The sequence below is a fragment of the Conger conger genome, chromosome 1 (genome assembly GCF_963514075.1).
Source record: "Conger conger chromosome 1, fConCon1.1, whole genome shotgun sequence".
Lineage (NCBI taxonomy): Eukaryota > Metazoa > Chordata > Actinopteri > Anguilliformes > Congridae > Conger > Conger conger.
Window position 1 is genome coordinate 27,432,640 of NC_083760.1, and position 14,678 is coordinate 27,447,317.

The 14,678-nt window shown below is 39.7% G+C and overlaps 1 protein-coding gene across 1 annotated transcript; it reads right to left on the reverse strand.

The window, feature by feature from the left end:
• Positions 1-4,513: 4,513 nt before the first annotated feature.
• On the reverse strand, positions 4,514-9,638 carry marc1 (mitochondrial amidoxime reducing component 1). The gene is made up of 7 exons (XM_061252769.1): positions 9,319-9,638; positions 7,342-7,512; positions 6,842-7,007; positions 6,438-6,578; positions 6,018-6,079; positions 5,561-5,632; positions 4,514-5,309 (listed from the first exon to the last, which is right to left on the reverse strand). Exons 1-7 carry the CDS (start codon positions 9,567-9,569, stop codon positions 5,186-5,188), a joined length of 987 nt encoding a protein of 328 aa, XP_061108753.1. The 5' UTR covers positions 9,570-9,638; the 3' UTR covers positions 4,514-5,185.
• Between the last annotated feature and the right edge of the window lie 5,040 nt (positions 9,639-14,678).

Here is a 14,678-nt window from a genome sequence, read left to right on the forward strand (position 1 = left end):
CCTGCAGTAGGGAGACTGCAGGTGCCAGATAAACCAGGAATAAAGACTACCCTGTCATTCAATACCCTCACTCCCTGGCCACCCCATCGGACTACAGTCCAGAGACACTTGTATGCTTTTTGGATCATTATCCCGCTGCATAATTTAGTGTCATCCAATCAGTTTTGAGGCATTTGCTTGGATCTGAGCAGACAAGATGTTTCTGTATACTTAGGCATTCAGCAGGGACATCATCAATGAACACAAGTGAGCCAGTTCCAGAGACAGTAATACATGCCAAATCCATAATACTACCACCACGTTTCAAAGATGAGGTAGTATGCTTTGGATCATGAGCTGCTTGTTTTTATTTCTCCACACTTTCCTCTTTCAATCACTCTGCTGGTTCAGGTTTATCTTGGTATCATCTATCCATCGCACTTTGTTCCAGAATAGGTTTTTTAATGTATGTTCTTGCAAACTGTATCCTGACCATTCTATTCTTGAAGTTTGCCAGGTGTTTGCATCTTGGGGGGAACCCTCTGAGGTTAGCCAGGTGTAGTGTTCTATTGATGGTTGCCTTTGACACATCTACCCCTACATGCTGGAGAATGTTGATCTGTTGAAGTCCATGTGCCATGTGCCCTTTGATTGTCTACTTGTAGGCTTCCCTCAGAGTAAATGTTTAAACGACAACATCCATGTCTCAGCACATTTGCACAGGTTAATGTGTTAACCTTCAACAACAGCCACGCTGCATATGCCATGTAAGAAACTGTAGCTAAGTTCCAAATCCATCCTTTGTAACACATGGACCTCCAATGTTCTCTTGCTGTATTCCGAGAGGTGAACACTGTCATTAGACAACATTACTCTTTTTGCTTCTTCTGTCACCAAATTGTCTAACAAGGTAATTTTGTCTGAGGCCTGAAGCTTTTTAAATTCCAAAGGCATGATGTGACAAGATGGGCGGCACGGATGGTGCAGTGGGTAGCACTGCCGCCTCACAGCAAGGAGGTCCTGGGTTCGAATCCCCGTCGGCCGGGGCCCTCTCTGTGCGGAGTTTGCATGTTCTCCCCGTGTCTGCGTGGGTTTCCTCCGGGTACTCCGGTTTCCTCCCACAGTCCAAAGACATGCACGTTAGGCTGATTGGAGAGTCTAAATTGCCCGTAGGTATGAGTGTGTGAGTGAATGGTGTGTGCCCTGCGATGGACTGGCGACCTGTCCAGGGTGTATTCCTGCCTTTCGCCCAATGTATGCTGGGATAGGCTCCAGCCCCCCTGCGACCCTGATCAGGATAAGCGGGTTCAGATAATGGATGGATGGATGGATGATGTGACAAGATGTCTTGTTCCATATATTGTGGATAAAGCCAGATTAGACGTGCAAGCATACCTTGTATAAGGTGCAGAAAGAGGCCATTTGCAGAACAGAAAAGAACAGAAAAACTTTCAAATTTGTGCTTCACAAACATAAGTAGGATTTTTTTTTCTGGGAAAAAAAAAGAAAAGCTGAAGGCATGAGAAGATGAGTAGGTAGGATGCATTGTCTTTATGAACATAAGTTAGAGAAATGCTTAAGAATGACATATCCCAATTTTAATGTCAGCTTCATCACTGTACTGTCTTCCATAAATTCACGAGAGTGCACTCCAGCTGCGCAGCCATTGTGCATGGAAGACTTTACAAAGATTTTACAAACCTGTAGTAGGGAGACTGTAGGTGCCAGATAAACCAGGAGAGTCGTTATTTAGCAAGGACTACCATGCCATTCAATACCCTCACTCCACCCCATCGGACTACAGTTTTGAGGCATTTGCTTGGATCTGAGCAGACAAGATGTTTCTGTATACTTCGGCATTCAGCAGGGACATCATCAATGAACACAAGTAAGCCAGTTCCAGAGGCCCAAGTCATAATACTACCACCACTATGTTTCACAGATTAGGTGGCATGCTTTGGATCAAAAGCTGTTTGTTTTTATTTCTCTATACTTTCCACTTTCCATCACTCTGGTGGTACAGGTTGATCTTTGTGTCATCTGTCCATAATACGTTGTTCCAGAACTACAGAGGCTTAAGGCATGTTTTTGCAAACTGTAATCTGACCATTCTATTCTTGAAGCTTGCCAGTGGTTTGCATCTTGTGGTGAACCCTCTGAGGTTATGCTGGCGTAGTCTTCTCTTGATGGTCATCACTGACACATCTACGCCTACATCCTGGAGAGCCTTCTTGATATGTTGAAGCTATAAAGGTATTTTTCTTCACCATTCAAAGGATTCTTCAGTTATCCATTACACTGGTCTTCCGTGGTCTACCAGGTCATTTGCCATTGCTGAGCTCACCAGTGCATTCCTGCTTCTTAACAATGTACCAAACAGTTAATTTGGACACAGCTAGAGTCTGATTGATTTATTCAGATTTTTCAGTCTAACAATGGTCTGCTTTACTGGCACTGACACTTCTTTGGTCCTCATGTTGAGGGACAAAAACTGATTCCAAATGCAGCTGACACTCGTAGAATCAACTGTAGACATTTTGCTAGCTCTTACATACATGAACAAACAAAACTAACTATTTAAAAATGTGCAGATTTTTCTGAAGGTTCAGATCTGTAATTCTAGACTAAGGACTGTATATTTCATTCTAAAGTTAGTGTGTTGTTAGACCTGTACAATGTTAATGACTATTCAGTGTTACAAATAAATTCCAGAAAGTGTCATCTTAAATGACATGGCTTTTCAGTTTTTAAGATATATATTTTTAAAATTTGGTATAATGTCCAGTTCATTCAAGGAAAAAGAAAATTATTCAGAAGACACACCAATTTATGAGGAACTAATTACACCAATAAAAATGTCCTGAGTCAAGGAAGAAGATGTAACACTGTAAGAAGCATGCATCATTCAGAATAACACATTAGAGCAAACATAACAGAGTGGGGAAATGACTGATGATGACATAATGCTTATGAATTGAAAGGCCAGTACTCTCTCAGTGGTATGCAAATACCAGGTTATGTCAAAACTGGTCAGATTAAGGGCAAGTTTAAACTTGTGATCACAGCTTACTTCTGAGCTCTTTCCTTTGAACTCCTCTTCCTTCCCTGCCTTTCCTTTAATTTCAGGGTTTCCACTCATCCTCATCCTTCTATAGGTTCTTCAGAAGGCATTTGGTACCTCCCACTCACAATGCCTGTTTAAGCTACAACACCCATTATTATTAGACACATTAAAACAATTTAAGCCCTGCCTTACCCACTAAATGTTAATCCTGAACCAGAGCTCCAACAAGTCAATGCTCAAAATTCCAAATCCCCATTTTTTTAACCTAGTACTTCCATTGTTCCTTTACACTCTTCAGAGGAGTGAACACTGTAATTTGTCATCACATCAATCTCTTTGTTGCCTTTGTCACCAGTTATCTGTAACTTTTAAGAACTATGCCTGAGGCTCAAAGCACTTTACCTTCCGAAAGCATGATGTATCAAGATGGCTTTGTTCCAGGTTTGTGGATATAGGCAAATTAGACATGCCACATTAAAGCTGTAGAAAGAAGCCCCCACTAAATAACAGAAAAGCTTCCAAAAGACATGTTTGTGCTTGAAATACACAAACAGGATCTTCTTCCTTAAAAATCATAATTAAAGGCTTGCGTGAGGTTAGTAGTCAGGATGTATGGTCATTAGAAAGGCAAGTTAGAGAGACCTTTTGGAATGACTAATGACTACTTTATGGCCTCATTCATATCTCTCCCATCTTCCATCTATTCAAAAGGTTGCAGTCCACGAGCTTAGCTTCATAGCTATTGTGCCTGGAAGACAGCAAACTGTTCACACCTGGATTAGGCAGACTGCAGATGCCAGGTGAAACAGGGAAGTTGCTATTAAGCTTAGATGGCAAAAACCCTGCCATTCAATAGCCCCCCTCCCTGGCCACCCAGGTGAGATGCACACCTGGATTCAACCAGGCCATGTGTGCATCATAACATTGAGAACCAGTGCTTTAGATATACCACCAGCCCAGTGGAAGTGGAGGAGTTGGATCTCCTTACAATAAGGGAATTTTGGAGCTGCTGGTGAGTAGTCTTGTATAGGAATTAGGCAGACTGCAAATGCCAGGTGAACCAGGGAAGTTGCTATTAAGCCTAGATGGCTTAATAGCAACAGATAGAAACAGATCAATTTGAAGTATTTTGCTGTTACACACAGCAGTTCAAGGCATTCACCAAGAATTCAGGCTGGGCCTTACAATTGCAAGCTTGAGCCACTACCTTGACTATATCATTGACCGACAATGCTTTTTAAAGGTGAAACACTAGCCAGGGTTCATAGGGTTTCTATTGCATTACTTCCTAAACATACTGGATTCATAAAAACTAAATTGCACATACTTGCTTAGTATGAAACGGGCATTTTGGCCCCATTCCATTGACAGTCCCAAAAAGCATCGCGTCATCAGACAAAATAAAAGTAAATAAAATAAAAAATTAAATAAAATAAAATACAATAAAAAGAAACCAATAGGTCCTTTGAGTTTTTGGTTGATTTAAATTCTTTATTATTCCCTGTCTTGCAGAATCAACGTTTTACTAAGTTTTATCCCAATAGAGACATGTAAAGTTTTACTTTAGCTTTTCTCCCAATTTTCTCAGATTCTCCTGAAGATTCACCAGGATTTCATGAACAGATGAATCAATACAATTCCATGTTACACATGCTTGCAGTTTATGGATGTCATGTAACATTAGGTTTTACAATCAATGGTTAAATGAACAGCTGACCCTTCATGGTAAAATAAATCATTTTCAAATGAACACATAACAGTAGAACATTCAGCACCAACACTTGTGGGTTCACTATTAAAAATCTGAACATGGCTCATCTGTTGACATAATTTACACCATACGGCTTATTTGCATTGAACAGTAAATTTTCATGAGGTTAATGGAGAACTTAACACTGATCACAATTAAGGATATATGATGATAATGCAAGAACATATGAGCAAAGCTTTCATTAACAGGTAGAATGCTTAATGATGTGTTTGAACAGAAATGGCAGGAGATTCATCCACACAATCTATAACCTCAACTGAAATTTTTTTTCCTGCCATACAGTTGTTCTCTTTAGTGATTTTGAATCATCTGATATCACCCTGTTTTTTTACTTGTTACTGTTGAAGCCAATTTCCAGGTTATGGTTCAGCTCAGCTCATTATGTACACAGGATCTCCAACCTGAAAACGTCCCCTTCTCTTGACATGGTAGTACTGTCCAAACAGCGGGGAGGTCTTATAGATTTCCTTCTCTGAATGGTCGCACAGACGGTAACTACGGAAACATTCATTTCAATCATTTATTCATTGCAGTTTCGAAAAGGTAAGATAAGATAAGAAAGATTCCACACATTAAAAGCATCAAAAGAACTGGTCAACACATTTATCAAGCTACAAATGTATAACTACAAGGGTATAACCATTAACTTCTCCTGTACATACAACCCAGATTGGATAGTGTTTAGACACCCACAGACTGGACCTATGTATACTTTTATCTTACCTTCAACAAACAGTAGTTCTTACCTCTTAAGAGTCTCCAGAGGTTGTTTCCTGTCTATAATGCCTGTATCAGGATCGACAGTCGTGAAAATACACCTGATGGAATGAAGTCACAGTCACAACCTGTCCCTCCCTCAACCTCTTTCACACAGTCAGTCAGTGTTTCCCTGCAGCTCATAGATGATACACATTTTTCTAACAAAGCCAGTTTTATTTTATTTTCAATATATTCTGTTGACAGTTGATCCAATGACCCATCTAAAACAGAAGTCCCAAACCTGCCGTCATTACTCATTTTAATAAAAAATTACTGAATCAAGCTTTATTTACACTCAGACACAGTGAGGGACAAGCACCCACTTTTGCAAGTGTGTCGAGTTTACAATTAAAACACGATACCGTCAATGAAAATGTAGAGACAAAATAAATAAAAATAAGAATAATAATACATGAAATAAATGACATGAGCTGAGATACCTACCTGCCACAGGACATGACTCGTTGGAGCTGCACATTGCCAATCTGGATTTGGACCCAAGAGTCCTGACAGAACGGAACATTATCAGCTGACACTGATCTCACTCCACATAAAGAGAGGAACTGTGTCATCTCACTCCACATAGAGCGGAAACAGTGCCATCTCACTCCACATAGAGAGAGGAAACAGTGCCATCTCACTCCACAGAGAGGAAAGTGCCATCTCACTCCACATAGAGAGAGTAAACAGTGCCATCTCACTCCACATAGAGAGCGGAAACAGTGCCATCTCACTCCACATAGAGAGAGGAAACAGTGCCAACTCACTCCACATAGAGAGGAAACAGTGCTAACTCACTCCACACAAAAAGCGGAAACAGTATCATCTCACTCCACACAAAAAACAGAACCTAAAAAAAAGTACCTCAGCAAAGGCACCACAGTCGCTCACAACAATATTAGGCCTGAACCGGAGCGCAGTGACGTCAAGTTCCAGTCTTGTGTTCAGGTCAGCCACCGAGGCCTCGGACAGCAGCATGACCGCAGCAATGTCCGGGTACACCACCTGTTGACCAATCACAGCAACTGCACCACTTTACTCACACCCAGACCTTTTCTTCCCGTCAAGTGCAACAAAGCAAGAAAAGACACAAGTTAGCTTACCATTCAAACACCAAGAGGTTTACCCCTTTCAGAAAAATACATAAAAATGCAAGGTTGACCCAAACCTTCGATTTTCATCCAAAAACAATTTTGCAGGACAACCTTTATCTGAAACTTTGGCCCCATTAACTATAATGTGAAAATGCTTGTTGAAAAATTGCTTGCCTTCTCACTGGCAGGGAAGAGGGGCGCCTTCTCCACTGGCCTCCTGGGGGTCATTTGTGACTCGTATTGCACAAGGCGGAAAGTCTTGCCAGAGTCCAGGTAGCGGGTGAGCCAGAGAGAGGCCTGGTCGCCACAGTCTCTGCCCTGAATGTCATCACTAAACACCCTGCAATCAATAAGAATTCTTGTGTAGCAGATCATCTTGATATCAATAATTCAGTAGGTAAACATGCACAAAGAGCCTATACTTATATATAAGAAGCTTGCCCATTAAAAAAATTATATTAATAATATTATATGTAGGTTGTAATAATTGCTCATATTTTAATAACACAAATATGATCACAGCTAAATATACTGCATTTCCATAATGTACCGTATCAGTTACTGCACGTAAATTTTTCATTTCCACTGACTGACTGGCTATTAAAATATATGTTTTATGATTTTATGTTTACAGATGCATGTTTAGGTAATCTCAGCTCAGCAAGCCTGCATACCTGCAGTTGAAGACAGGGTTGCCTTTTTGATTGAGAGGGATCCTCAGTTCCTCCATGGAGGGCCCGTTGAGATACAGATGTTCCCCCTCACTCGTCATTGTCACCAGCACCAGGCGCGGTTCTTGTCGGCCCGTCACCTGTTTCCCGTCTTCGGTGATCACAAGCCATTGTCTACAGAGAAAACACACAACCACACACACGACACTGTCTGTAGCAAGAACACAGGGGCGCAGTCCAATTGCCACAGGCGGGGGCATCCACCAGCAGCTAATGGACCTCTATAATTGACTAATGGTTCAGAAGAGGGATCATCCTTCTTCTAAACCATTGGCCCTTGAATACAAAACCAGCCATGGTTTTCTCCCAGGTAATTAACTGAACAATTAGTGCTACCAGACTGTCTTTACACCTGACTCCCAGGTAAAGGGAGGTTGAAAGATCAGAAATTCTCGAAGGCCTCGAATACCGTGTTTTGATGATCCCCAGTTTAGAAGACAGCCATCATGATGAGAACTAGGATTAAGATTATATTGAAAAGTAAATATAGTTTGTAAGTACAGAATTGCTTTACTTACCTTTTTTGTTTGCATAACCTACCATATGCCGTCAACAAACCTTGTATCTATAATTTCATTGTTCGCTGGCATGTTTCTAAGTTGTTTAGTTACGCAAATACAATTAACTGTATATTTACAGCACTGGACCACATTGGTCAGCAGGCTACCTAATTACTGTTATACATCTTCAATGTTGTGGTGCATTTGGCAGAATAAGACTAAGTCACAGTCTGCCAAAGTCACAGATTCAGTGATAGTTTTTGCTATTTAATAATAATAATAATAATAATAATAATAATAATAATAATAATAATAATATTCATCATAATAATCATAATAATCTCAAATGTATTTGACACTAAAAGTAACCCTAGTAATAATAAGATTAAATGTTCATAACATATAAAATGGACATATAAATATATGCATATATATGCAATACTTCTAATTTTCACAATTGTACCTGCCAAAGAAACCTGCGGTTATGTATTAACTTATTGGTATCTAATTCTTATAACGATTCCTTGATCAAGTTACATAGGCTGAATCTGTTGGTTTTGACTGATATGACCTCCCTCCAAATTACGGCTGAAACCCAAAACAATGGTATTGTATATATTTACTGAGGACAAGTAGATTGACAGACAAAGTTGAACATTTTTAGGATAATCAAATATATTACCATTAAGATTAATAAATTAATAGTATACAGTAGCTGATGTCTGTTGGTCGCTTGAGGGTTTAATAAATGCAATTAATTTTATTTTAGTAATAGGCACGCCACGTTCTATTTCTAGCATGCACCTTTCTGCGATGAAATGCACCAGCCTATCCATGTTACTCGCATGCCATTTGATTCGAGTAGCCGGCTACTGCGCGTTTGTTTACTTGAAACTAGTTGCGCAGATTATTTCAATAGTTTCCCACTGCTGCGAATGAGATCTATACACAAGTTTTTTTAACTCAATGATTCTTCAGATTTTGTTTTCCAGTTTCTTTGCCAAAACTATGCTCCATGACTTCGCCAATATTTTCTGTGAAAAACACCCCGCCTTAGCTGTGACCTATATGCCATTCAAGATGAATAATTTCGATCCGGGAATTCTGCATTGCGCTATACATTCTGTACGCCCATATAAGTTCGGTCTTTACAGATAAGAATGGCGAACAGCGCAAATTGTGAACATGTATTTACGTCAATCGCTACCCATGGCTAGTGGTTACACAACATACCCCTCTCACTCCCAAGTGTACACTGCAAAGTGCAAACTGTTCAGAATCAACGTAGACTAGCGTTATGGACTGTTTCCAACTCTGAACGTTTATTCTGTGCTTGGTTTTTGAAAATGCACAGTGCTTGCATACCTGTCGCTTTGCGGATGCTGGAATGTGCGCCTCATTTTGTAAATAAGCTACTTACCGGTCCTTTAGTTGGCCGCATTTCAAACCCATTTCTAGACATTCAGCTGTGTTCACACTTACTCCTTTCCCAGATTTAATTGGGTATATAACAAGTTGCGACACTACTCCTACACGAGTAAGCTTTTTTGGCTTTTTCAAATATATATATCCAAATCCCAATCCGAGTGCAGTCAGAACGGCTCCAGCAGTATATATCAGGGCGTGCCTGTTGTCATTAAACGCATTTATCACTGTATTTTTCAAATTCATCTCGAAAAATTCACGTCGCAACAAACTTTGATCAGAGAAAATCAAAGACCAAAGTCTTACTTTCTTCTTCTGTTGTTAAACCGCGGTTTTAAAACCATCATTTTGCATTACTGCCACCTACTGAATGTTAGTTTCAGTCCAGTTTATTACCATGGCAAAAACCTTCTCCTATCCATGTTTATAATTTCTATAAAATCTTATTCCCTATGATGTGTTTTCCAATGACGCAGGTCTGTGTCCTGCTCTTTCCTCCCAGATCTATTTTCTTCCCTCACTTTCCTTGTTGCCTCCACATTTTATTCTTAGCTCTAGTCCTTTCCTTTCAACACTCCTTCTCTCACTTTGCTTTGCACCCACTTCGTGGTTACCCCCACAGTGGGGTTCTTTTGTTATCTTTTTGTTCGTTTTTCCTCTTCTGTACACCCGTATTTCCATGCCGCCTACCAGTGGCGGCAGCTAGTTAGGATGGGCCCCGGTGCCAGATTTTTTTTATGGGCCCTTCCTGTAAGACGCAGGCACATAACAGGTAACTTTGGTTATTGGGACACAGGCTACATTGTTTGCAATACTTTGGAACATTTGTATAAAAAAAAGTCAGAACCATGCACCAACAAAGATGGTCATAGAATCAAATCAACAAGTCAACAAATCAACTAATGACAGCTGGGATGTTTACATAACTCAAGCTTAGGCCTATAGGCTTCCCATGTGTCAGTATCAGAGGAAAAGCACAACACAATAAATTCACTGTTCACTGTCTTCTTATGTGACAACACAATAAATTCACTGAATGCATTTTTTACAATAAAATATGAATTAATGTATGAAAATGTATTAGCTTTTGTTTTCCTGTTTGTCATTATTATAAAAAAATGTAACAGTATATTTCTACTTATTGTAGGTACTTATTCTTATTATGGACATAGCTCCTCCTGCAAATGATAAAACTAAATGGACCAAACTTGCCAATCAAATGTCCACACATCAATTTGGTTGCTTCCTCTTTGTTAAGCGATACAATTTATACTTTCTATATTATAAGGTTTTTAAAAACAGACCCCTGATTTAACATTGGTGGAATGCCAGAAAATCAGTCCAGCAATTGAACAAACTAATTCATGGAAATTGAAGAGGAAATGACTGAATTGAAGGGGAACTGACTGAAATGGAGGGACTGGCTGAATTGAAAAGTAACTGACTGAATCGAAGGAGAACTGACTGCAGCCCGGGTTCATCCACCTGCTCCCTCTCCTGCAGCTCAGTTAGCATGATGACAGAGTGGCACCTCCACTCCCACACCATCCTCCATAAGTCCTCCACCATCTGGGTCAGGGGGCCCTGAGTGGCGATCCTTCCGCCTATAGCCCTGTGCAAGAACAGCACAACATCACCTGTACAGAAGGGCTTCTATTAGGTACTTTCCCTTTGATTAATAAATGTAGCCTATATATCAATTGGCACAAACATAACGACAGAGATGTCAATATGCATGGCATGGGAGATACAAAGGTATACCAGCCACACAGCTACAGAACAGAGTAAAACTACCAACAATTTGCGTTTAAGAAGGTACAAATGCGAGGGCCTAGTGTCCAGGAAATTAACATATTGAAGAATATCTGGTATCTAGAGACTAAGGTTCCATAATTTCCCCTCCAATAAACTCTTCGATGCTCTTTCAATAGCGGCATCTGTTAACTGACGTGTGTTCAGGACAGAAAACAATCCTGGTGAACTATCTTTGCAGCAGTTACTGTTAACGATTTTAAATGAACATTCCATTTAGTTTGCCACCAACCAATGCCTTTTAATACAAATGTACGCGACTTAATTATAACTATGCCAGCTAGCTGATTAGTTGGTTATCTGTGACTTATTTTTATAAAGGCAAGAATAAATATTACATTGATTAATGTGTATCACAACAGCCAAATCATTGTCAACGTTTGTTCTCTCTAAGTTTTCCCCGCCAACAGCCGTTTTCAAACATATGTTGGCAAACGTTAGCTAATATTTGGCGTCTTGAACACAGTCTGGTCACCTGTTAAAATTAACAGTTGAGTTGCAGTTACCCCCAAGTGGGTGTCTGAAAAAGGAAAAGAAATTGCGCTCAGGGCAAACCACCAGTACGGTCGAGCTTCTGTGTGATGTTTAATTCCAGTAGGAACACAGGGAATTCAGCAAGCCAGATCCACATAATTGAAAAACGTGCTTTCTTTAAGGAGTGCGTATTTTGGAAGAGGGACCTGTGCATGCCCCAGCATGGAAGCCAGTACGGCAACTTTGGATCTGGATGGGTACTTACATCTATGAAGGATGCATTGATGTAGTCTGTGAATTCTTTGCCCCTTTTTATGGATAAGATAACTCTCTGTACCCTCGTGGTCTGATCTAAAAAACATAGTTAACAAATATCAAACTGATAATCTACTCACAGACAAAACATCACGCTATATTTAGCACTTGCTAAAACTGTGTCTGCAGAATGATTGATATTAACTAGTGACAACCACTTGTTTCTTGGCATTACTGTTGTTTGCATGTTGACACTTGTTGACACTTCATGGCAAGATGAAAAAATACAGGGTCAAATTAAGCTATACAAATACATTCAGAAACCACAGGGAAGTGTTGCTTTGCAACCAAGCGTATTTACTTGCTTTGATACATGTGGATTGGTGTTTGATTTAGGTAGCAATTGATAGTAATACTTTATTATAATTTAATAATTATACAACAGTTAGTACAACCTCGCAATTTGATTGGCTGAGAGACACTCACAGGCGTGACTTATCGTGTGTTCATTTCATTTAGCAAAACCAAACTGCTTTGTTTACGTTTGGTTAATTAATTGCATCAGAGATATCATAAACTTGTAAACCAGCAACATTTCAGAAGCTCTGTAGTTAAAATGGCATAATAAAAATAAGTTACTGTATCGTTATTACATTTTTGATAAATGTTTGTGTAATTGCAATACAGTAATACATTCAAAGTTGTGACTTACCGTGAGATATTGTCACTCCAGTGAGAATATATCAGGTAAGTCACTCCTTTTCATGTATTACTGCATTGCAATTTTTCAAATGTTTTACCAAAAATTAAATAACGATAAAGTGGTTATAACGGTTACTTGTAAGGACCCAAATGCAGACGCAGACCACAGTCAGGTTAAGCACTCCTCACTGAAGGCGTTTATTAAGGAATGACAGAGTGAGAGCAGATGAGAATCCCCTGACCAGCAACCAGGCAGGCGAGGTTGGCAGGAACCAGTGAAGATGGCAGGGAACAAGAGGGTGAGCACGCAGGCTAACTGGCAGGGACCAGCGAAGATGGCGGGAACTAGCAGGAATCAGCAGGACAGGCCAGGGACAAGACTGGGTGCAGAGACAAACTGAATAGCTTCACAGGAACTGACAAGGACATGAAAAAGGCGCTTGACTTAGAAGTTCAACAGTCTGGCAGGGAAGGGAGAGTGAGCTGGGACTAAACGGTGAAAAGGACAGGTGTAGGAAATCTAACTAATAACTAACTACATGGAAGTGAATGCTCTACATGTGCCAGTGCTAATTGAATGATTGAAGGGGAGTGAGGAATATGGTGAGAACTGCAGGGCAAAATAAATCAGTGTTAATGGATAAATGAGGTCATAATAAATAGGTGAAACTGATCAGGAAGTGAGGTGTGGTAATGAGGCAAGTGAAGTGACAGTGAGATGGAAAACCAGGACCGGACAGAGAACACAAACTGCACCCAACGTATGACAAGGAAAAATAACAACACACATAAATTAAATACAATACATGACACAAGGGGAACTGGGGAAACACAGTAACTTATTTTTATGATGCCGTTTTAACGAGGGAGCAGATCGATATTTGAAGTTAATATTATTTTAGGAAGAAACATTTTAGTAAGTAAGTAAGTGAAATATATGAATGCTTTGAATGATTGTACATACATATTAGCTTTTATGTTGAAAACATCTGAACACATTGCTGTTACAGGCCATGACATCAGTAAGAATTCTGATTAGAAAACAACCAAAGCATTAGAATGTTTGATTGAGTAAGTTAGAATGTTCTGTATTGTTAACCTCTATGAAGTAACAGGGGATGATGTGTTGAAATTCAAAGCACTACCAGTAGATTTTCAGTTTAGACATTGAACACACCACTGCTAACAGCCATGGATATTTTACTCCAATAATGACATCAAAACTTGTACTTTTTGATTTTCTGGGACCAGAGCCTCCTCCTGCTCTGTGAGTATAACCCTCCAGTGTTTCCAAATTGATGGTGAATTTGGTGATGATGAAGGTGAATTGGGCTATTTGATGAAGGTAAATTGGGCTATTTGTAATTTTAACTCTTCATGAATGTTCAGGTTTAATTCAAAAGATTCATAGCTTCTGTGATGTCACAGTGGGGAGGTGTTAGAATACAGGAAGATATCAGCTGGCACTGCCTGACAGAACTTTTGTAGTTCAAACTGGTTTTCCGACGATGACGTCGTTTTGTAGGCCAACCTGGAATGCTGTTTCTATCGAAAAAAGGTCACTTGAGTTAAAAACTTTGTTCATCAACTTGTTCATCAATTTGTTTCAAAGATGTTAGGCCTATGTACTTTAAAAAAGTTTGTTGCTCACAAGTTCCTATATTGAAACTACAATGGTAATCTCACCTGCAGATGGGGTAGTATGCAACTTGAATGGTGGCTTGTGAAATGTGACCATTTTTGTTGTTTGAATTTAGCAACTTTTTTAACGCACATGACAGCTTCGAAATTCATATTTGAACTATTAACGGATGTAATTTAACTTATAGAACAAATGGTGACACAGATTACGTTAGCCCCAGACCTAATATTCAGCTGAAAATGAAATCTCTATGGGGGACAAAGCGTGGGAAACTACTGTAGCCTCCTTACTGTATGCCACGCTCACGTCAGTGTGAGTTCCCAAAATTAAGGGGAAAAACAGTTTGGGGTGTTCTGAATGAGGCATTAGAACAATATATTCTCTGTTGTAATTTGAGAGTTAGGCTGCCCCCGCATTCCTTCTGTCCTAAGACTGTAATACGGCAGAATAAATAAGTGCAAAGCAATCTA

What these genes read in the sequence shown, in the direction of transcription:
- marc1 (XM_061252769.1), bottom strand. Translation starts at nt 9,569, where the DNA reads ATGAATTTGAAAAATACAGTGATAAATGCGTTTAATGACAACAGGCAC. An exon ending in TCTTCCCTGCCAGTGAGAAG is followed by an intron (nt 6,579 to 6,841) that starts GCAAGCAATTTT and finishes ATTGGTCAACAG; the next exon opens with GTGGTGTACCCGGACATTGC. An exon ending in CCTCTGGAGACTCTTAAGAG is followed by an intron (nt 5,310 to 5,560) that starts GTAAGAACTACT and finishes ATGTTTCCGTAG; the next exon opens with TTACCGTCTGTGCGACCATT.